The sequence below is a fragment of the Equus asinus genome, chromosome 20 (assembly GCF_041296235.1).
Source record: "Equus asinus isolate D_3611 breed Donkey chromosome 20, EquAss-T2T_v2, whole genome shotgun sequence".
Classification (NCBI taxonomy): Eukaryota; Metazoa; Chordata; class Mammalia; order Perissodactyla; family Equidae; genus Equus; species Equus asinus.
Window position 1 is genome coordinate 38,866,409 of NC_091809.1, and position 22,789 is coordinate 38,889,197.

Here is a 22,789-nt window from a genome sequence, read left to right on the forward strand (position 1 = left end):
AAGAGAACATACATACCAAATATAGTTTTTCCAATAGGCAACAAGTGCTCCTGACAATACCCAAGGTTTCAGTGAGAGCCCTAAAGGAGCTAATCTTAGGTCAGGATAGGTTTTAAACACCATGAAACAAAACAAGAATCTGATTTTTGCTCAGCCTTACTGCTCCCAGCTCAGTAGGTGCCTATAATCCTGTTTAAATTTACTGTTCATTCTCTATGGTCTCCTCTACCTGTCTTCTTCTGGAAGCCTCTCTCTGGTGCTTGGGTGGCAGATGCTGAGGGCCATCCAGAAGCAAATCCTCTCGCCATCTTTCAGCTGTCCCAACAGATGGCTGCTGCCTGAAGTATAAGCTCTAAAAGATACAAAAGCACTCACCAAATTGTGTGAGCAGTGACATAACGGTAGTGAAAATTCTCTAGGCTGAAGTGACAGCCCTGAGGTAATCTAAATAGGTAAGAATAGTCTGAAACACTATGGCATAAAAGTAAACATTATACTTCTTGCCACTCTCATGGATCTTAACTGTATCCACAAAGCAGTCATAAGTTTTCACCTATAAAACAAGGATAATAACAGTATCATCTCCCAGGATTATTGTGAGAACTAAATGAGACAATAGATACACAGTTCTAGAACTATTTTGGCTATGGTAACTACGTAATGAATGTAAGTTGTTATTCATAATAATATTAATATTATTGATAGTATTAATAAGAGATAACACTATCATCATCAACATTATTGTTGTTAGTAGCATAGCTCTGGTAAGCCAGATCAAACTCTAATTTACTTTCTGTTGCTTATTCTTGACTATACTCTATCTGCTCTCTGGGAATGCCTGGATCCTGAATTTTATCTAACACTTATTCATGGCACTCTGGAAATAATTCCTTTCTCATTTCTCATCTGTCATATTATGTGATGCTTGTCCATGGTTTCTGAGCGAAAAGACAACATAACCATTGAACACCAATTGTCCAAGTTAGGATCATCGTGCCAGAGCAATAGTAAAAGCTTCAGTGAAGAAGCTGAAGTAGTTTCTATAGGTCAGAACGGTGTTACACATCACAGAACAAGAGGACATTATAGTTTTGCCCATTATTATTGATCTTAACACTAAACCGCTGAAGCAGTTACTACAGCGCCCTGTCAATTTTGAGCCAAAAACTAAGCAATTTACTCTCCGCTACTTAATCCTCACTACATCCTGCTCTACTTATTTTCTGGGAGAGGCTAGGTCTTAAATACTGGGGGAAACATACCGATGGCACTCCAGGAGAAATTCCTCTTTCAATCTCCCATTTCTCAAAAGATGAGGGTTGCTTGAGACACTTGTTCTAACGGGACAACAAAATACAAAATTAAATGTCTAAGAAGAAATGATGGGATAGTGACAATCACTCAGACTTCAGTGACAACCCCAGTCTGATACTATGGGAGGATAATATAACACAGTTGGGGCGGGGGTGTGTGCGCACACATGTGACTAATATGAAATTTCCAAACGTATACCAAAGTAGAAAAATAGTATAATAAATCCCATGATGCTCATCACCCAGCTCCAACAATTAGTGAAATTTTGTTTTTTCATCTGTTTCTTCTCCCACTTTTCTCCTGGAGTATTTTAAAGCAAATCCCAGACTATTCTGGCACTTTTTAAATTTTTGCATGGGGTAACTCTCTATTCAACAATACGTTTGAAAGAAGATAAGGCAACAAGGCATTCTTTTTTATAACATTACTAGCATTTTCCCAATGTTAAGTCAACAAGCCGACGTCATTGCCACACGTACTCCTATTTGGTGTTCCCAATAACTCCATTCACAAACAAAGAGGTGGTGAAGTTTGGGAAGTTTTGAGGCAGCAAACAGCTTGTTTTGTCCTTCATCATAATTGGTTTGCAAACTGGATACCTGGTTTTGTTGTACTGCTTCAGCTGACCAAGAATAGAATCCTTCAGCATTTACAAGACTAAATGTATAAGGCCAAATATGCTCAAGGACTTGAGTTTAGGAAGAACAATTTACTGTTAACCAATCAACATTATTAAAAAACCTGCCTTGTTTAACCTAAACGACAGAGGTATGTTCTCTCATCTGGACTCTTTAAAACTGGCACATTTTGAAATAACTGAAGATGTTATACTCTTAGACTAACTCTAGAAGCCTTAATTCTATGTATCCTACATACAAGCTAGCTTGACAAGCTCCAGCCCAAATCTTAAGTAATTTCATCTGTTACTCTTTTAGAAGGTAGACAGTCCTCCCACCGTGTTCCACTCTATCTGTTCTCTGGAAGAGGCTTGGTCCTGGATTTTATGTTTAACAAACTGATGATACTCCTGAGGCAATTCATCTCCACCTTCTCTCATAAAAGATGATGGTTGCTCAAGAAACATGTTCTAAAGGAACAACAAAAACAGAAAACAAATTGTCTAACGAGGGCAACATGCTAATCATAATATTGTAAGCTTCAGTAAGAACTCTAAGGATGTTATGCTTTTAGCCCAATTGTTGAGAATGCATGAACTCCAGTTACTTTATTTCCTATCTCTTTTTATTCTGCTCTACCTGATCTCTGATGCAGGCCTGGTCCTGGAGTTTGGGAGGTAGATACTGATAACCTGCTAGAGAAAAGTCTTCTCTCCCTTTCTCATTTGTGGTATCAGAATATGGCTCCTTGAAGTGTACTTTCTAAAAGAGAAAAACACACAAACTGTAAATTGTCCAGTGAGAGTAATATCATACCCATAATATTCTAAGCTTTATTGAGAGCCTTAGGGTAATTTTTTTAACTCAGGATAATGTGAAATATTATGGAATAAAGCAGAAAACCATTCTGAAGTCAATTCTGAAGTCTAGCTGAGAGCAGTGTTTGCAAGCTCCAACCTAAACCCTAAACAATTCAGTTCCTACTGGTCTCTCTTTTTTCTGTTCTACCTTGCCCCTGCTGGAGGCCTGATCTTCATGCCTGTGTAGAAGATCCTGATGGACATCCAGAGGAAACGCCTCTCTCTCTCTCCCACCTATCAAAATTGATGCTGGCTCCTTCAACTTTGCTTTCTAAAAAAGAACAAACACAAATATCAATTGTTCAGTTAAGAAAGACAGGTTAACAGATAATACTTTCGGCCATAGTGAGAATTTTAGAGTTAACTGAGATCAGAGTATAACCGGACATCTTATGGAATAAAATAAAACGTTATACTCTATTCCATGTAAGCCCACCCATAACCCTAAGTAATCTACTTCCTGCTGATCCCTTTCTTCTTCCTTTCAGTCTAACTGATTCCTGGTGGAGGGTAGGCCTTGGAACCTGGATAAAAGATACTGTTAGACACTTGTGGGCCACTCCTTTCTCCATCTGTCAGCTGTCAAAGCAGATGATGGCTGCCAGAAATAATTTTCCTAATGAAAAAGATACAAAAAAAGTAAATTTTCCAGATAGGGGTAACCTGCTACTGATAATACTTTAACACTTACGGAGAATCCTGAAGTTTTGAGAAATCAATCAAGAGAACTATTTTTTCCAACTATGAGCGTTCAAATCAGCTATAATATAGTCCTTGCAAAACCCACTCCAAACCTTAAGTAGCTTATTCCTTCTTATTATATCTCCCTTCCATTCTATTTTACCTGATCTCTGGGTAGAAAATCCGGGTCTTCGGGTGGAAAATCCTGGTCCTGACATTTGGACAGAATATTCTGGTCTTTGGAGAGAACATGTTGGTCTTTGGGTCGAAAAGCTTGGTCCTGATATGTGGGTAGAATATTCTGGTCTTTGGGGAGAAAAGCCTGATTTAGGGGTTGAAAATCCTGGATTTTCAATGCAATTCTCTCATCTTCTGGTTCAGTACTCTGGGCTTCCAGCATAATACCCTGAGTTTCTGTCTTAACATCCTGGGCTTTAGGCTGAATGGCCTGGGCTTTGGGCTCAATGGCTTGGCCTTCCAACTCAAGAGCCTGGGTATCTGGCTCAATACTCTGGGCTTCCGGCTCAACACTCTGGATTCCTGTCAAATCACCCTGGGTTTCCAGCAGATCATCTTGGGCTTCTGGAAGATAATCGTGGGTTTCTGGCAGAATATCCTGAAGGCCCTGAAGAGCTAACCGTTCTAGTTCTTTCTCTTCCATCACAGCAAATAATGGATTTTTGAAGTGTACTTTCTAAAAGTGAACATAAACATTAAATATAGAATGCCAGGTAGTAACAACGCTCTAGATTTTCCATGAGATTCCTAAAATAATCTTAAAAGGATATGGTAGTCAAACAAATTAATAGAAAGAAATGTGAAATTATAGTCTTGGATCAACTTAACAGAACCTGAATTTACAATCCCAAACCAGTACGATAGTACTGGCACCCCTAGTCCAAATCATAATTAGTTTAATTTCTCTTATACTCTCTCTTCTTACTCTGCTTTACCTGAACTCTGCTGAAAGGTTTGTCCTTGTCTTCACAAAGGAGATCCTGCCAGCCCTCCCAAAACAAATTCTCTCTCCCTTTCTTGTCTACCGTAATAGATGAAGACTCCTCAGACTCAGGTTCCTAAAGAACACACAAACAAAAATGAAACACCAAAAAAAACCCAAATGTATCTATTACAGGCAGAAACAATGTGACTGCAATAAAATCCTAGGTTTCAGCACACTACTAACATAATTTTAGAAGTTCAGCATAGTCAAATATTATAAAAACAGACCACTACAAAAGAAGTGCAAGACTGTACACTAAAAACTATAAAACATTGTTGAAAGACATTAAAGAAGATCTAAATAAATGGAAAGACATTCCCTGTTCATGGACCTCAGAAGACAATACTGTTAAGACAGCAATAAACCCTCATATTTATAGTCAATTGATTTTCAACAAGGGTGCCAAGGCAATTCAATGGAGAAAGAATAGTTTTTTCAATAAATAGTACTGGGACAAGTGGATATCCACATGCAAAAGAACTAAGTTAGAACACTTCCTCACACTATATATAAAAACTAACTCAAAATGGACTATAGACGTAAACTGAAGAGCTAAAATTATAAAATTCTTAGAACATCACAAAGAAGAAATCTTCATGACCTTATATTAAGCAATAGTTTGTTAGATACTACACCAAAAGTATGAGCAATGAAAGAAAAAATAGATAAATTGGACTATATACCAAAATTAAAAATTTTGTGCTGCAAATGATAGCATTAAGAAAGTGAGGGGCTGGCCCCGCGGCCAAGTGGTTAAGTTTGCGCCCTCCGCTGTGGCAGCCCAGGGTTTCACCAGTTCAGATCCTGGGTGTGGCACGGCTCCACTCGTCAGGCCATGCTGCGGCGGTGTCCCACATGCCACAACCAGAAGGACATGCAACTAAGATATACAACTATGTACCGGGGGGGATTTGGGAAGATAAAGCAGGAAAAAAAAAAAAAGCTTAGCAACAGTTGTTAGCTCAGGTGCCAATCTTTAAAAAAAAAGAAAAAAAGAAAGTAAGAGAAATGACAATGTATATAATGAGAGAAAATATTTGCAAATCATGTATCTGATAAGGGACTTGCATCCAGAATATATAAAGAACTCTTACAACTCAATAAGAAAAAAATAAATAACCCAATTAAAAAATGGGCACCACATTTGAATAGGCATTTTCTCCACAAGAGATATATGAATGGACAATAAGAACATGAAAAAATATTCAAGATCATTAATCATCAGGAAAACACAAATCTAAAAGTACAATGAGATATCACTTCACATCTAGTAGTATAGCTACAACCAAAAAGATGGACAATAACAAGTATTGGAGAGGATGGGAAGAAACTGAAACTCTCACATATTGCTGATGGAAAAGAGTTTGGTAATTCCTTAAAATATTAAACATAGAGTTACCATATGATTCAGAAATTCCACTACCAGAGAAATCAACGTCCACACAAAAACATGACACAATTGCTCATAGCACAATTATTCATAAAAGCCAAGAAGTGGAAAAAACCCAAATGTCCATCAACTGATGAATGGCTATACCAAAAATAATATAGCCATACAATGGAATATCATTCAGTAGTAAAAAGGAATGAAGAACTGACACATGCTACAATGTGGATGAACTTTGAAAATATTATGCAAAGTGAAAGAAGCCAGTCACAAAAGACTACATATTATATGATTCCATTTATATGAAATGTCCACAATAAGCAAATCTATAGAGACAAAAAGTAAATTAGTGGTTGCTTAGGACCAGGGGTAAGGACAGGCAGGGAATGGGGAGTGAAAGCTAATGGGTACAGGGTTTCTTTCAGAGGTAAAGAAAATGTTCTAAATTAGACTGGGCAACAGTGGTACAACCCTGTGAATATACTGAAAACCACTGACTCGTACACTTTAAATGCGTGAGCTCTGTGGTATGTGAATTATATCATAATAAAACTGTTGAAAAAAAATGCTGGACATTACAATCTTAACCCTTAAACCCATTCTTAATAAGCTGTAGATAGTTCTAGTAAGCCTTTATTTTTCCCTCTACTCTTTATTTCCCTACCTGATTTTCTATAAATTTCTGGTAGTGTACAGTATTTAAAAGATAAAGGGTAATTCTCCTCTTGTTCCTATATTTATCCTGAAGAATGCTGGTTTCCCACAAAGTACTTTCCAGAAAAAAAAGAAAAACCAATACAAATACAAATGGTCTAGAGAAAGCAATATGCTCATGATACTAAGTTGAACTTTTGTAAAAGATCTGAAGTGATCTTGGAAAGTTACGGTAGTCTAACATAGAATAAAGGAAAATAAATATGCATTCTACTTCAAATGTACAAACAAATCACTCATAGATCAAACATATGGAGTGAAATAGGCTAGTTAGGAGGCCATATTAACTTTATAAATGACAATTTGCCCCTCTTCTAGCCAGTAACAATTTCAGAAGGCTTATGGTTTTGTCTTGGTGACCTGACAGTAGGCAAGTAAGTATATCTTCTATTTGTATCTCCAAATCTGGAACAACAATAACAACCAGACGGACTCCAATGTCAGTAAAAATAAGTCTAACAAGGAAATGAAACCAGCGTTCAGCTGGGTTATAGATTGTTCTCCTTTCTGACCAGCTGACTCCCACTGCACAAACCGAGGAGGGAGAAAACTGTTCAGGTTTGAGGGAAAGAATACCTGCTTGACATAAATTGTAAGAAAAATTTCACTAATTTCTTAGATCATTCTCCATTATACGGAGTTTCTTTTACCTGAAAAACAAACATGCATTCTTCGGAAGCAAGCAGCCAGCCTGAATTCATCATCATCATCATAACAATAATAAATTACACTTAAATGGCACCTCTGACGTGTAAAACTGGTTTCTACAAGGATGTTATCACAGACTTAATCCTCCTCCCTTCTACTGGATTTTTATTTCAGTCAGACCTGTGAACAGTACTCATTCTGGAAAAATATCAGTTGAAAGGTTTGAACATGTTCCACACAATACAAAATATCACTCTCTAGGATCTGACAACCCCTTTTTTTTCTGGTTTATTAGAATGTGTCCAATCACCTCATTCTAACAATATCCTGACTCAGTCTAACGGCCCAAACTACAGTACAGCCAAATCCATGGTAGGTATGAAAACTGTCAAGATACCAAGCCACTGAGAAGAATGTGAGTACAAAAGAAACCCTATCTTGAGAGTCACAACAACGCAATGCCAGAAAAAGTTAACCACACTAAATGCATCTAGGATGGAACGCCATATGTGGACACACACCAATGCCTAATTGTTTTTTTTACGTTTAAATTTCTTATCACTGAAGAGGGAGACATCATAGAACTGCAAACATTTCAGACAAATGTTTTTGTTGTGTTGAGATACTTAAGGAAAAAATGCAAAAATAAAACATATATATATAATCTAGGAAAATGTAAAAGAATACCAATTAGGAAACAAAACTGAGAAAGAACTAAATAAGAGACAGAGTTGATGATGGCAAAAAATAAATAAGTAATAGAATTAAAAAGACTAATGGTGCATTTTACTCCATGCTGCCTATTAAAACTTGAAATTAATGTCAAAAGTAAGTAAACACAGGAAAATACATGAGTTTAGCATCCAAATTTGTGAATATTGAAATAAGCAGGCACCAAAACAATGTCATTTTATAAATATAGTCTTTAATATCCTTTTAAGTCTGGCTCCACATTTATGCTCCAATTTTCCACTCTCACCTTATATTTTGAATCAAAAGAATTTCTTTCTTTCTTTCTTATTTTTTTTAAGAAAGATTAGCCCTGAGCTAACATCTGCTGCCAATCCTCCTCTTTTTGCTGAGGAAGACTTGCCCTGAGCTAACACCCGTGGCCATCTTCCTCTACTTTATATGTGGGACGCCTACCACAGCATGGCTTGCCAAGCCATGTCTGCACCTGGGATCCGAACCAGTGAACACTGGGCCACCAAAGCGGAACGTGCACACTTAACCGCTGCGCCACCAGGCCGGCCCCTCTTTCTTTCTAAAGAATAATGGTATTGATTTTTCCTGCTTAGAAAGTAAAATATATACATATATATATTATGGAAAAATTTATAAAGTAAACAAAAAGAAGAAAATTAAAATCACCTGTACTAACACTACCCAGAAATCATCAGTATTAACTTCTTGGTCCATTTCTTTCCAGGCTTTTGTCTATGCACATAACATGCTCTCCTCATCTCTTTATTTTGCTTTACTTTTTTCATAGCACTTCTCATTTGAAATTATATTCTATATTTATTTGTTTATTATACGCTTCCCTACAGCATAGAAGCTCCTTGAGAGATCTTTGTCTATCTTTTCACCACTGTAAGTACTGCTTCTAGAAGAATGTCTGGCAATTGCAGACATTCCCTAAATACTTGCTGAATGAATTTTTTTAACTGAGATTATATTGTACAGAATTTTGTATCCTACTTTTTTCACTTAACTTTATATCACAGACACTTTCTCTTGTCTTCAGATCTTCTTTGAAAGCATGATATTTTTTAGAATGGCTATATATGGATATACCAATTTTTTAACCATTCCCTACTATTGGATATCTAAGGTTATTCCAATTATTTTACAGTTCTAAATAATTTTGAGATGTAAATAAATCTTTATCTGTATTTTTATCTGCATTTTTAAAAAGAATTTATTAGAAATTAATTTACCTCTTGGGTGGGAGAGCTTTTCCTTCTACCATCTGGAAACACTGATGCATTTTTACTCACAGTTTTAAAGGATGCCAACTGGTGACGTGCCTGTTTCATGGTTTGACTAAGCTGCCAGGGAAAGGGGAAAAAAAAGCAAACAAAACAGGCTAAAGTCTTAATACCAAATTCACTAAGGGTTCCAACAGGAAAACAGGCCCCTATTATTAAAAAAATGCCAGACCTAAGACAAGAGGATTAGTTGCAAAGGAAACTTTGATCTGATAGTGTTTTTACAAGATTAGTTTGGTTATTTTAAGAGACTGCATTTCATAACTTGATTTAAGTGCTGTTACTCAAATCATTTTTAATAATGTATGCTTTATATTAAGTATGTACACAAAAATATCAGAAGCTAAAAGGTTGAATTAACACACTTTGAAATTATTGAGCAGACACATTCCTTACCTTCCATCCATCTTCTCAATAAGGAGTTATTTCTTCAACTGGCCCTTGCATGCCTAATCACTTTTATCACTTCTTGCTGGAAGACTCTATTCCTAGTCCCCCTAAAATCCTTTTTTCCATTTATATGAATCCCTTCTTCATGCCTAACATTTGAAGACTGCAGCTATTTAAAGTCTTTTCTCAAATCTCCCTTCTTCCAGGAAGCGTTCCTAAGTTAACCTAGAACACAAACTCAAACATCTCGACAGAACCAATTTGTTTCAAGTACTCTAAGTAACAGCTGATAAAGAGTATTAATATTAAATATGTTGACTTTGTGTTCATTCCTTACCTCTACCTAGCAATTTCAGTAAGCACCTATTTTGATTTCTTTTTCAACGAAGCCCAGCCTATTTTATATTTCACAAATCTGCACAGAATGCTCCTTTAAGGAAAATATAGAAATGAATAAAGTACCATTTTTAGGCTGAGCACTGCATCATGTGGAAGAAAGCATATCCTTACACTACTCAGTGAAATTATGGCAAAGCCAGGACCAGTTCTAACCCATCCAGTGAAAATTCAACGATATCAATACTCCCTTCAAGGGAAATCATGGGTATGATTCACAGATATAAATAGGTATTTTATGATTTTTACTAATAGCAAGCTAGAGATAAAAACTCTCTCTCCCACTACAACCAGACCAGTTTTCTTAAAGCATATCACCTCTGTTTCGTCCTTGCTTCTACAAGTTCTATACTTCTAGCCAGAGAAATCAGCTTGAAACATTACTTTCTTCTACTAACAGGGGGATTTCTAAATTTGGTTAGCTTCAGAGTGGCTAAACGGGTCAAGACAGAGTTAATCACAATGCAAAAAGAGATACACGTGCAGCTGAGGTTATGAAAAAATACAGAGCCATGAATATGCCTGCTTTTACTCTGCCACATATGGTCAACATTATTGGCTGCACCATGTGACCAAGGATTCAAAATACCTGTTGTAACAGATTTAAAATAAGGGTAGATAATCGTCATTTCCCATCAAGTCCAAACCCCTATTAGAGTCACAGATTGATTTTACTCTCTTAAGCAGGATATTTCAACTGGCCCAGCAGTTGGAATATACATTACATTCATTCTGTTTCTCTGTTATTACCATAACCCTTCACCAAACCTCAACCCAAAGGCCCTTTCAGTGACCTGCTATGAGGACTGTAGTAGATTGAATAATGGTGATCCAAAGATATTAGGTCCTAATCCCTGAAATCTGTAAATTGTACTTTGTAAGGAAAAAGTGCCCTTGTAGATATGATTAAGTTGAGGATCTTGAGACGAGGAGATAATCCTAGAGTATCCAGATGGGTCCTAAATGCCATCACAAGTAGAAAGCAGGGAAAACCCATGCTAGAAAAGAAATAGTGTTGAACTTAATTGTCCATAGATAAATAAAAAGTTTCATATGGTGAGAATGAAACAATGATCAGTTGTTCTTCAATTCCCCACCAAAATGAAGCTATCAAGGGACACCATAGAAACTCAATCCCAAGAGAGAAATATCAGTCCTAATCAAAAGCAGGGAGCTAGGCTAGTTCTATTTTATGTGACCACTTAAATTTCTTCTAGTTCTATGATTCTAGTTTCTAACTCTAGGTGCTCAATCTTATCCGCTCTTAGAACAAGTATGTAATATCAACTATTTTAAGTGGAAAATTTGGGGGTGAGGGGGTAGTGTAAGAAAGGTCCTAGCAAAATGACATTTGGAACACAGCATTGAGTTTAGTTGGGAGGGTCATATTTGAAAAGAGCATTGAAAACTAAATAACATTTAGAAGAAATCAACCAAGATTGGAATCTGGAAATTATGTTATATGAAAAACGACTAAAGGTATTAGGAATGTACTAACCCCAAAAAAGAAAAATGATAGCTATAATTAAATATTTGAAGTGTTCTTAGAGATGACCATTGTATTTTATTCTCTATTACTTCATAATGCAAAACTAGGACCAATGGGTAAAAGGAGGAAGATTTTGACTCAATATATTGAAAAAATAGTTCTAATAATTTCAAGCCCTCTAAAAATGAAATAACAGTCTGAAAAAGTAACGAGCTGCCCAACAGTGGAAGTGTTCTAGCAGAAACTAGATGGCCATATGTATATATTAGACATGTTTAAAAACATCTCTAATATATATATATATATATATATATGGAAAACAGTATGGAAGTTCTTCAAAAAACTAAAAGTAGAACTACCGAATGATCCAGTAATTCTACTGCTAAGTATTAATCCAAAGACAATGAAAACACTAATTTGAAAAGATATATGCACTCCCATGTTGATTGCAGCTTTATTTACAATAGCCAGGATATGGAAACAACCTAAGTGTCCACTGATAGATGAATGGATAAAGAAAATGTGGTGTATACATACACACAATGGAATACTATTCGGCCTTAACAAAGGACTGAAATCTCTCCATTTGCAACATGGATGGACCATGAACGCATTATGCTAAGTGAAACAAGTCAGAAAGAAAAAGACAAATACTGTATGATCTCACTTATATGTGGAATCTAACAAACAAAACGAACGAACAAACAAAAAACTAAGCTCAGAGGGAAAAGAGGGGGTGGGGAGGTGGGTGAAAGGGGTCAAAAGGTACAAACTTCCAGCTATAAAATAAATAAATCATGGGGATGTAATATAGAGCATGGTGACTACAGTTAATAATATTGTACTGTATATTTGAAAGTTGCTAAGAGAGTAAATCTTAAAAGTCCTTATCACAAGGAAAAAAAAGAAAAAAATTTTTAACTATGTACAGTGACGGATGGCAACTAGACTTATTGTGGTGATCATTTTGCAATGTATACAAATATTGAATCATTATGTTGTACACCTGAAACTAATAAAATGTTTTATGTCAATTATACCTCAATTTTAAAAAAATTCCTTAGAGAGAGATAGGTTAGACTAGATAATGTGTTTTCCAACATTTAATAAAAAAATGTAAATAAATTCAAACATATTGGAAACTTCAAACATATTTAGCAGTAGACAGAATACTATAATGAACCCCATACTCATCAACCAGCTTTAACATTATCAGTTCCTGGCCAACCTTGCTCTATCTATAACCTCTCACTTCACCTTACTCTTACATTATTTTGAAATATATCCCAGATGTCAAATTATTTCAACCTTAAATACTTCAATATGTCAGATGAACTTTTAAAACTATTTTAACTACAAGATTCTATGCTTTTATAGCTCCAAAATACAAGAAAATTGAAGTCCACTAACATTCAGAAGGTGAATTACCTTCACCATTTACTCTCCAGTTCTAGATAAACCAAGAGAGTCAGCACTTGACCAGTTTCATTGTCTAGTTCTTAGTGACATCTAGTGGATAAAAATTGCAACAGAAACGATGAGATTAAAAAGCATCTATTATCACGGCATTGTACGGGCAAAAGTTCAGAGGCTCAAAGTACTTTAAGTCACCGAATGTTCTTTAGCAGTTCATCTTATAAGAAAAAAACAGGGTGCAAACACTTTTACAAATTTGTAACATTTAAGGCTTTTCATAACCTGTTTTCCTCATATCTACCTAAGCTCATTTTCCATTATTCTCTATAAACTATCAGTTAGAAAGTTTCCATCACTTATTCCCAAATATACCAAGCTTGTTACATATTCTAGTGTTTTAACTGTTCCTTCTATCTCAAAGTTTTCTTGAATTTACCAATTCAATCCAGCTTACCAATTCAAAATATACAGCTCAATTCCAGCTCTTCCACGAATTCTTCCCCAACTATTTCCTTAGAATTTAACATTTTTTGAACTCCCATAGCACAATTTTATCACCAAATACAGCAAATATCTCTGTTTTATTATCTAACAGATTAGAGGTCTAATAGCTTTGTATCTCTATTTGGAAATATAAACCCATGGGAGGTCCTATTTCACACATTAGTATCCTTACAGTGTTTAATTTATTAAACACAGTATATTCATATATCTGCAGACTGATGAGTCTAGTCATGTATCATACAGATGAAATAAAATCCTCACTATAGCAGGATTTATAGCTGCAAGCACCATGCAGGCAAGAACTGTGTGTGTCTTAGTGTTCTATCCCTTGTGCTTTATGCAGTGCCTGGCTCAATAAATATTTGCTAAACAAATTGTTCAAAGTCTTAAAAAATAAAACAAAAAAAGATTACAAAAATGATTACTAATAAACCAAACAATACAAAAGTCATAGTTCTGTTAACATAACATGTGCTTCTAAAGCTTTCTCTATTGATGGTAGTGTAGCCACTCTGATTTGCTTCATACTTATGACTAAGCATGTTAGCTTAGGCAGTTAGATGACTTTTATTTTCATATAATCATCATTTTCCACATTTTTCCCTCTTGTCGCTATCCCTAGGAATACATTTTTAAGTGATAAGATGAAGAATAATTCCCACACTAGAGGTGAAGAATATGCTATCAACTAGACAAAAGCTCAAGTACTAAGAAGGGAGCTGAAAGGATGGCATCCAGTGATTTGAGTGAATGAGTCTATTCATGGTGGTTAATTTTTAAATATCAGGTACATAAAATCAATCACTAAATAAAAGTTATATTTTTCAAAACACTGAATATGCTGAGAGTTTACGCTATCATTACTTGCTCTACAGATCTATTTATTGTGATAATCATATCAAAGTGTAGAAAAAAGAAAAATAATGAATGAACTGCCCCATGTATGTACTGAACCTTTTTGAAATACAGGTTAGGAATCACTTCTGTGCATATGCTTCAAAATGATGGTAACTTATCCATAGCATAATTCCAGTATAATTGGGAAAATCTATGTTCTTTGACCTAAAGCTCTTTCTAATAAGTTTTGAATTCTAACACTTCGGCACCTTTCTTTAGATGATTCTAAAATGTCTTACCAAAAAGAAATAATTATAAACTTAAAATATGCATAAAAAATAAACATCATTCCCCATTTTACAAAGGTAAAAAAGGAGGTAATAAAAAGTGAAGTTGAATGTGATACCTCCTAATCTCTATTCCATATCCTTAAGATGTCATATATCTAAAAAAATCATAGACATAAAATAAAATGAAGATGTACTTACAGCCTGGGCTTGTTGTAGAAATAATTCATTCTGATTCTCTCTATCTTCTATTCCATCCCCAAGCATCTCAGAAAGGAGTGACCTAGCACTTCCAATAGCAGCATTCAAATTGTTTGGAAAAACACTTGTTCTTTTAGGAGTTAAGTGTGCTGGATCTGAAGACTGCATGGCTATAGAGCTTTCTTTTTCTGCCTACACAAAGGAAGGAAGAGTGAGATTCCACTCCAATCCAATGCAATCATATAATGCCTCTAGGCAGCCTAGAGGATTTTAAATCAGGGCCAGGGGGAGGGTGGCGGAAGCTTTAGCTGTCAAAAGAACTAACATTTACCAGGCACCTACTATGTGCTAATAATTTACATTATCTCATCTAATTCTCACAACAATCTTATGAGACAAGTATCATATCCCTCTTTCATAGGTGAACAAACTACAGTCCAGAGAAGTTAAGTAATTAGCCAAAGGTCACAAAGCTAGTAAGACAGCATAAGCTAGAAGTCAAACCCAAGTCTGAATGCAAAACTCTGACATTGTTTTTAACTACTTAATGAAAGCAAAGAATGAGCCAGCCACAACATAGGAAGGAAACATGGTTTCTCTACATACAAATCCACTGCCCTCACTAGTAGATCAGATTATATGAAGCATAGAATCAAAGGAAAATGATTCTGTTACTGCCTAATAGCTTATCTCATAACACACACTTTCTATGTAGTCTTTACTTGGCACACTTTTGAACTTACTGCTTCGTAAGACTTCTGAAGCTGCTGCTTTTTCCTCAGCCTAATTTGTTGATTTACTCGATGTTTGACTTGTCTCTGAAAACGCCTCAAAGCTTCTTGTTTTTTTCTTAGCTCTTCCTTTAGCTCCTCTTCAATCATATATGCTGAAGTCTTCAAAGCCAAAAGATAGAAAAGGAATTTAAATGTCAGCAGTTTTGCCCATTAGGGCTCTGTTATAAACACAAAGCAGACAAGAAAACAACCCTGAAAAAATAATTCAGTCTATAGTCCAAAATTCCCGGTAAAATAAGGAAATTACAGGAGTTCAGAGCCAATAATCTAGACAGAGCTAGTGAGTACCAAGAACTTAAACCAAATCACACACTAAAAATTGGGATTTGTGAGTACTCAAATCAAATCTTAATTTTTCATTGAACTGAGAACTAAAGGTGTCTTCATTAATTCTTAATGACCAATTCAAATCTATCTCATGTTACATTTTCTAAAATGAGTAAAACAGTTCAGATACACGAGACTGCTCACCACTCACCAAACATGTCCTATAATAAAATGCCTTCATACTCAGAATTATGTTCCATTTTTAACCTAGCATGCTCTTCCTGTCATCTCCATCTAGTAAAGGCCTACTCAGTCTTCAAGACCATCTAATACCCTCCTCCTAGTACCTTCTACAATCTGTTCTTCCTCTGCGCTCTCTGATGCTATGGTACCTCTCATTAACATTAACTGAGTACGGTATTTCTTGACTGCTCCATTAGATTATGAACTCTTTCAGGGCAGGAAATGCATTTAATTCTCCTTTGTTTCCGCATAGAACAAAACACAGAGCCATAAACATAAAGGTACTGAATATTTATGTAATGCTCAATCCCAGAACACATTCTAAACAATTTGGAACATTTTATCCCACTTGAGTCCCTGATCAGTATTTACCTCCTCTAAGTGCTTTGAATAACAATCATAGTCATCGTAATAACAGCAGTTACCATCATTGAAGATCTATTACAAGACAATCACTTTAACTACATCATATCACTGAATCCTCAAAACCACCTCCATAGCAGGTATTCTAATCTTTAATGCTACAGATGAGGAAAGCCGGGCTCAGAAAGATTAAGTAATCTTTAGCAGTAGCCTAAGATCCTGTAGCTGACAAGTAGCAGAGCTAGAAGTTTCTCGGACTACCACATTTATGCCCTATACTGTATTGCTTTTCTCTTGACTACATTTCTCTTTAATAAGGAATCTTCAAATTAAATAAAATCATCACTTCTCCTACCTAACCCTTCTTCTAACAGTGATTCCAAAATCTAATCCTGAAGCATGCTTCAAATTATTTCACAAGTTGTCAATAAATTCTCAAAATCAAATGAATTTAAATTCCAATTAAAATTAAATTTTCCAGGAAATCTATCCCATAAACTATTCTACAAGAGTCTGTAACATAGGAGTAGAGTGTACAAAACAAATATCAAAGAATAATTAGGTAAAGTAATTCCAAAGGAGAGATATATGTAGCAAAGCTTGAACTGACCCAAACTAACACAAGCCCCAGACATGTTTAAGCCATCCTACCTCTTTCTTTTACTTCTGCTGCCTCTGTCTGCCCCCTTTTACCCCAAGGCTGAGACTATCAAACATCTTATTGAAGTATATGGTTGATTCCAAACTGTGGATCTCAATTGTAAACTAAAGATAAGAGTGTACCACATTTTAGAAACATATTTTTCTTAGCAAATACCACTGTGTAAGGCAACTGGAACCTGAGAACACTTGTCCCACGGGATACTAGGAGGTTCCTAGAGTCAAATAAATTTGGGAAATACTGGGTTAAACAAAAATAAATATTGCTTCAATTGTACAACTAATTTCTCACACCTTTTTTGTACCCTATGGACTCTCCAAGGCGGCAATATAGAATGAAGTGTTTCTCACATTAATCAAAGAACACATTTGGATAATTCACATATGATGGAAGTGATGCTTAGATTATGTAGCAGTTAGTCTCCAAAGATTATCTGCCCTTTTCCCCACAATGGATCAAGCCTCCCTGTATTTATGCTCTTGTGTAGTCGTCTCCTATACTGATCAGTCTGGCTCTGTATATCCAACAGAATGAGGCAGACGTGTTAGCTCCTTGACTTCGAAGCAAGGTAATAAAGCAACGTCCACATAAGGCTTTTGGAGTGCTCACTCTAGGTGAAACCAGCCACCATATAAGAAATCTACCCTGAGATTACCATGCTGTGAGGAAGCCCACGTTACCCAAATAGAGAGGCAATGTAGAAAGAGAAAGATGTGCAGCCAGCCCAAAGCCATTCTAGTCATCCTAGCCCAAGTGCCAGATTATGTGAGTGAGAAACCCTTTGATATTTCAGCCCAGCAGATGCCACATGAAGAAGAACCAAGAAACTCAACCAATAGCCAGAATCCAGTCAAGTTGTCCCAGACATCTCCAGCTATTTGGGCCACCCTAGCTGAAGGCTCAGACATTGTGGAGCAGACAAGCCATCCCCACTGTGTCCTGCTCAATTTCCTGACACCAGTATTGTTTGCTTTATGCCACTAAATTCTAAGGTGGTTTGTTACACAATAGGTAACCAGAATAAATTACAAAATAATGCAACAGCCATATATGCTGATAGGAGAGTAGTGTCTTTTGATGCTAACTTAATTAATGGGGATGGGGTCTGAAGCTACGGCATTTTTAGGAATCCTGATAGCTCCTTGAAATTTGGGGGACAAAAATGATTAAGAGTTTCCCTTTAAAATAGACATGATTTTATGGTAACCAAGCTTTCCAAGTAACTATTCAGCATCTATTCTGAGCTGACAAAGCTCCATCTATTAATAAGAGTGGATTCTCCAGACTGTATATGCTAAAGCAATACAGAGTTCTGTTGACACTTGATCAAACTGCCTTTTACTGGTACTGATCAGAATTTTTTAAACGAGGGAAAGGAGACATGTTTATACAAGTTCCAAGAATTTAATGTTTTGAGTTAATGTGTGGGAACATGACACTCAATTCTTTCTAACACTGAAAAAGAAAATCTTGGTTTTTTTTAAGCATTTTGATGCTACTGACAATATAAAGACGTCATAACTTGAACAATTAAAAAGAGATGTGAATAACTTAAATGCCAAAATACCTTTGTACCAAATCTTACTGATTCTTCTGGGATGTTTCTTGTATTTATCCTTTTTCATTCCCACTTCAACCACCCCTTTTAAGGCTTTCCCTCTCCATTCCTTACCACTAAACAAGTCTTGATGCTATACTTCTGCCTAAATTGTTACAATTACATCCATAATATTAAACAATGAATGAGTCAGTCCCTCTTCCAAAATTCCTGTGTTTTCCTACCACCTCTATTTTCCACAATCCTATCAATCACCATACCCCTACTAAACCTTCCACTGCAATCAATTTAATCTACCCTTAGAATCCCGAATATACTTTGCTTACTTCCTATTCTCCCCATTCTCTTTAATTGGAGAATCATTCCCATCTTTTCTTTGATTATTTGAATTCTTCATTAAACTTCCTTGGGTCACATCAACCCAAAGTCATATCTTTCTTCTTTGATTAAGTATTATAATCTTAGAATTTAATCATATACTAGCCAGACTCTTAAAATCCTTTCTGGAAATAGGCAGAGTAGGAATAAATGGATGACTATGTACATACATACACACAAACATAAATAAAATGAATGAATACAGCACAACTAGAAGGACCTACAACTAGAACATACAACTATGTTCTAGGGGGTGGGGAGCTTTGGGGAGAAGAAGAAGAAAAAAAGAAGACTGGCAACAGATGTTAGCTCAGGGCCAAGCTTTAAGAAGAAAAAAATAAATGAATATATAACACTGCATTGTTATTTAACATTTACTTTAAACATGTCTCATTTCTTCTCTGAGATCAAGGACCACTAAACAAACATAGCTCATACTTTGCACCTCACATTCAGCACCCTGTCTACACATTCAGAAGGTCAGAAGACCTTCACACATTTTATGCATTCCATAAATGTTTACTGAGTGCCTACATTTCTTAGGCACTAAAATAAAAGTACAGATGTGACGATAGTAAGATTTTTTTCCCCTGTGCTCTAGGAGCTCATGCTCCATCAGGAAAGGTAGATATGTAAACTTACTATAAATATAATATGGTGTGTACGGTGATGGATGGTAATTAGTTGTTGGGTGGTGAACATGATGGCTACACAGAAATCGAAATATAATGATGTATGACTGAAATTTATCTACTATTATAAACCAATGTTACCTCAATAAAAAAATAAAAATTAATCACAATTTTTTAAAATAAATAAGTAAATAAATATAATGTGGTAAGTTTGACAATAAAATTCGATCAAATGGCTAAGGCGCACAATTTGGTGAAAGACTATTAAAAAAATCTTACAAAATCGTCCTCACGTGTTAATTAGTATATCTGAGAATTATCATGTAAACTTTGCAAACCTGTACTTACTGCATTTCCATTCTTTAAGGACCAACACAGGCTATATTTCCTCATTCGTTCAACAAATATTTCCTGAAAACCTACTATATGGTAAGCCAGGAATGAACAAAACACAAATGCTCCTGTCCTCATGGAATTTATAGTTAGGCTTTCTCAGAATCGCACTCAGAATTAATCTCTTCCTCCTTTATTCTCCCACTGCATTTTGCCTGAATCTCCACTACCAAACCTATCAAAAACTGTGAGCAATCAATTAATGTGACATGCACAGTAGGTGAGTAATAAACATCTGTGCCAACTAAAGCTGCAGCAAATTTTGGCAATTACACGTTTGTTCTTTAATCCTAATGCAAGAATATATCTATTTACAACAAAATAGAAACAGCACGCCCAGATTGTTCATCTTTATCTAAATCAGAGAAGGCTAATAAGAAGAAAAAAAGGTGAGGGAGGAACCCCCCATATTTGGTCCAAACTGACACTCACAGACGCTGGGATTTCCGAACTATGTGGTGAGGCGGGTTCCACCCATGCCCCAACTGGTACTATAGCCTGGTTCCTCTCAGCCAGCACTGCCAACACGTCCTTGCTCTTCAGGGGGTTTAAAGCCAGGGGCAACCTTGTGGTATTTCCAGTCTTCTTGAGGGGGGCCATACTTCCTGGCATCTGTGCCTCCTGGTTAGGAGAAAGGAAAAGCTTAAAATCTTCAAATGACCGCGTTAAAATCTCCACCTCCTAACACATGAGCCACAGTCCCCTAAAAAGGAGAGGAGCCTTGGAGGAGGCAGTAGCCTGACAGGGAATCGAAGAACAAGGACTCTGGAAGAAAAGGAAGGAAAGAGGAAAGAAGGGGGAAGAAATAAAGAGGGAAGGAAAGGTTTAAAGACTGCCTTCTGGAAAGAATGGGGATGAGAGAGAAGAGAAAAAAGTATCTGATTGAGAGAACGAAGACTGTGCCCAGCGGTGGCAGCACGGTGGGAAAGGGACCGTGGCAGCCAGAGGGAAGGAGGTTGGGAGGGTGAGGGGTGGGAACCTGGGTCTGAGGCAGAGTCCAAATAATCGGTGTCCGGTTATGGGGGAAGCGCCGAATGGCAGGGAGTCCCGGGCCAGATAAAAGTCCGCTTCTAAGGCCTCGGGGTCACAAACTCAAACTACCCGGGATAAGACGACAAACGACTCCAGAAAACCGCCACTCTCGGGCGGACCGCCCTGCCGGGCCCCGCCCCGCCCCTCGGTAGCCTTGTATCCGCCTTTTCCGGGTTTGCGTCACCTCCCGGGGACTGGGGAAGCGTGAGGGGCGGGGTTTTGGGCTCAGGAGGTTCGTCACTTCCGCTTTTTGCCTGGCTGAGGGGGTGGGGCTTATGGCGGCGCGCGGAGCTGGGCGGGAATCGGAGGGGACGTTGGCTGCTGGGTAACGGGTGAGCAGGGTGTGGCCCGCCGACCGCGCATTGATATTCCCAGCTTTGAACCATCGCAAATCCTTCAGGAAAAGGGATACGTGGGGCTGAAGAGCTGACTGACTGGGATCCCGATTGAGGGAAGCACGGGAAAAGATGGAAGAAGGCGGGCATGGCAAGGCTTCCTCAAGGAACAAACTAAGCCAGCAATAAATCGTACTGATCGTCTGTACACCTCATTGCGTTTACATGCTGTTTCATACATATTCTTATATTTGAACATCTCAGCCTCGTGAGTGTTCTCTCTGGTCCAAGATCTGCTGTAATCGTGGGACACCTCATTATCCCTGTGAAATACCTATTCATTAGTTCATTTAACATAAAATTGAGAGCTTTTTATATACCAGTACTATCCTAGGCACTGGAAATATACGGCAGTGAACAAAACATACAAATATCCCTTGCTTATGGAATTTACAATATAGTGAGAAGTAACCAAATAAACATATAAATAAGTAAATAAATGTGTCTGATGCTGATGAGTACCATCGAGTAAAAGGAGAGAAAGGATAAAGAATATACCGGGGAGAGAGGAGATGAAATTTAGATAGGATGACTTAGAGAACGTTTCACTGAGGTACTTTTGAGCAGACTCCAATGCAAATTTCCATGACATAATGGAACAAGCTACTGTAATCTTCAAGGGAGAGTTTTATTTAAAAGGTGTCCCAGGTAGAGGGAGCAGCAAGTACAGTGGCTCCAAGGTAGGCACATACCTGGCTGAGAAACAGCAAGGAGGCTAGTGTGACTGGTACAGAGTGAGAGGGAGAGAGTGTTGAGATAGGAGGTCAAAAGTTAGGGGGCAGGCAACCATATAGAACATTGTAAGCCACAGAAAGGCATTGAGATGGGGGAGCCATTGGAGGGTTTTGCGCAAAGTAATGCCATGACGTGACTTAGGTTTATAAAAGATTGTTCTGGCTGTTGTATTGAGAATAGACTGAATGGGGCAAGAGTATAAGCAAGTAGCCCAATTAGGAGGCTATTCCAATAATCCTAATAGGAGATTATGATGTCTTGGATCAGGGAAGTAGTGGTAGAGATGATGAGAAGTAGTTGGATTCTGGATATATTTGGGAGACAGGACTTCTAGGACCTGTTGAACATTGGATATCATGTGTGGGGTTGGGGGGAGGGAGCAGTCAAGAACAATGCTAGTGATTTTGTCCTGAGCAGCTGACATTTGCTGAGATGGGGAAAATGGTGGAAGGAGTAGGTTTGTGAGGGAGAAGATCAGGAGTTCAGTTTGAGGCAGATTAAGTTTTATTTATCTAATTGACATCCAAGAAAGAGTATGATGAAAGTGTTTGGAGTTCACAGGAGACTTCTGGTCTAGGAATATAGATTTGGGAGTTGCTAGCC

The 22,789-nt window shown here is 37.1% G+C and overlaps 1 protein-coding gene across 2 annotated transcripts in view; it reads right to left on the minus strand.

Annotated features, from left to right (window-relative positions):
- CCDC15 (coiled-coil domain containing 15) overlaps window positions 1-21,241 on the minus strand; it is a 66,499-nt gene extending 45,258 nt beyond the window's left edge. Inside the window, exons 1-12 of one of the 2 annotated variants that reach the window (XM_014848568.3) lie at window positions 21,004-21,241; window positions 20,457-20,645; window positions 15,479-15,628; window positions 14,736-14,927; window positions 9,165-9,275; window positions 4,426-4,548; window positions 3,636-4,166; window positions 2,940-3,062; window positions 2,571-2,693; window positions 2,270-2,401; window positions 1,263-1,337; window positions 230-352 (exon numbers count right to left, since the gene is read on the minus strand). In XM_014848568.3, coding sequence (XP_014704054.3) covers window positions 230-352; window positions 1,263-1,337; window positions 2,270-2,401; window positions 2,571-2,693; window positions 2,940-3,062; window positions 3,636-4,166; window positions 4,426-4,548; window positions 9,165-9,275; window positions 14,736-14,927; window positions 15,479-15,628; window positions 20,457-20,636 — 1,863 coding nt within the window. In that variant the 5' untranslated portion in view covers window positions 20,637-20,645; window positions 21,004-21,241. The remainder of the gene's footprint in view (window positions 1-229; window positions 353-1,262; window positions 1,338-2,269; window positions 2,402-2,570; window positions 2,694-2,939; window positions 3,063-3,635; window positions 4,167-4,425; window positions 4,549-9,164; window positions 9,276-14,735; window positions 14,928-15,478; window positions 15,629-20,456; window positions 20,646-21,003) is intronic. The other variant, XM_044752196.2, reaches the window with a different exon arrangement.
- Window positions 21,242-22,789: the final 1,548 nt, after the last annotated feature.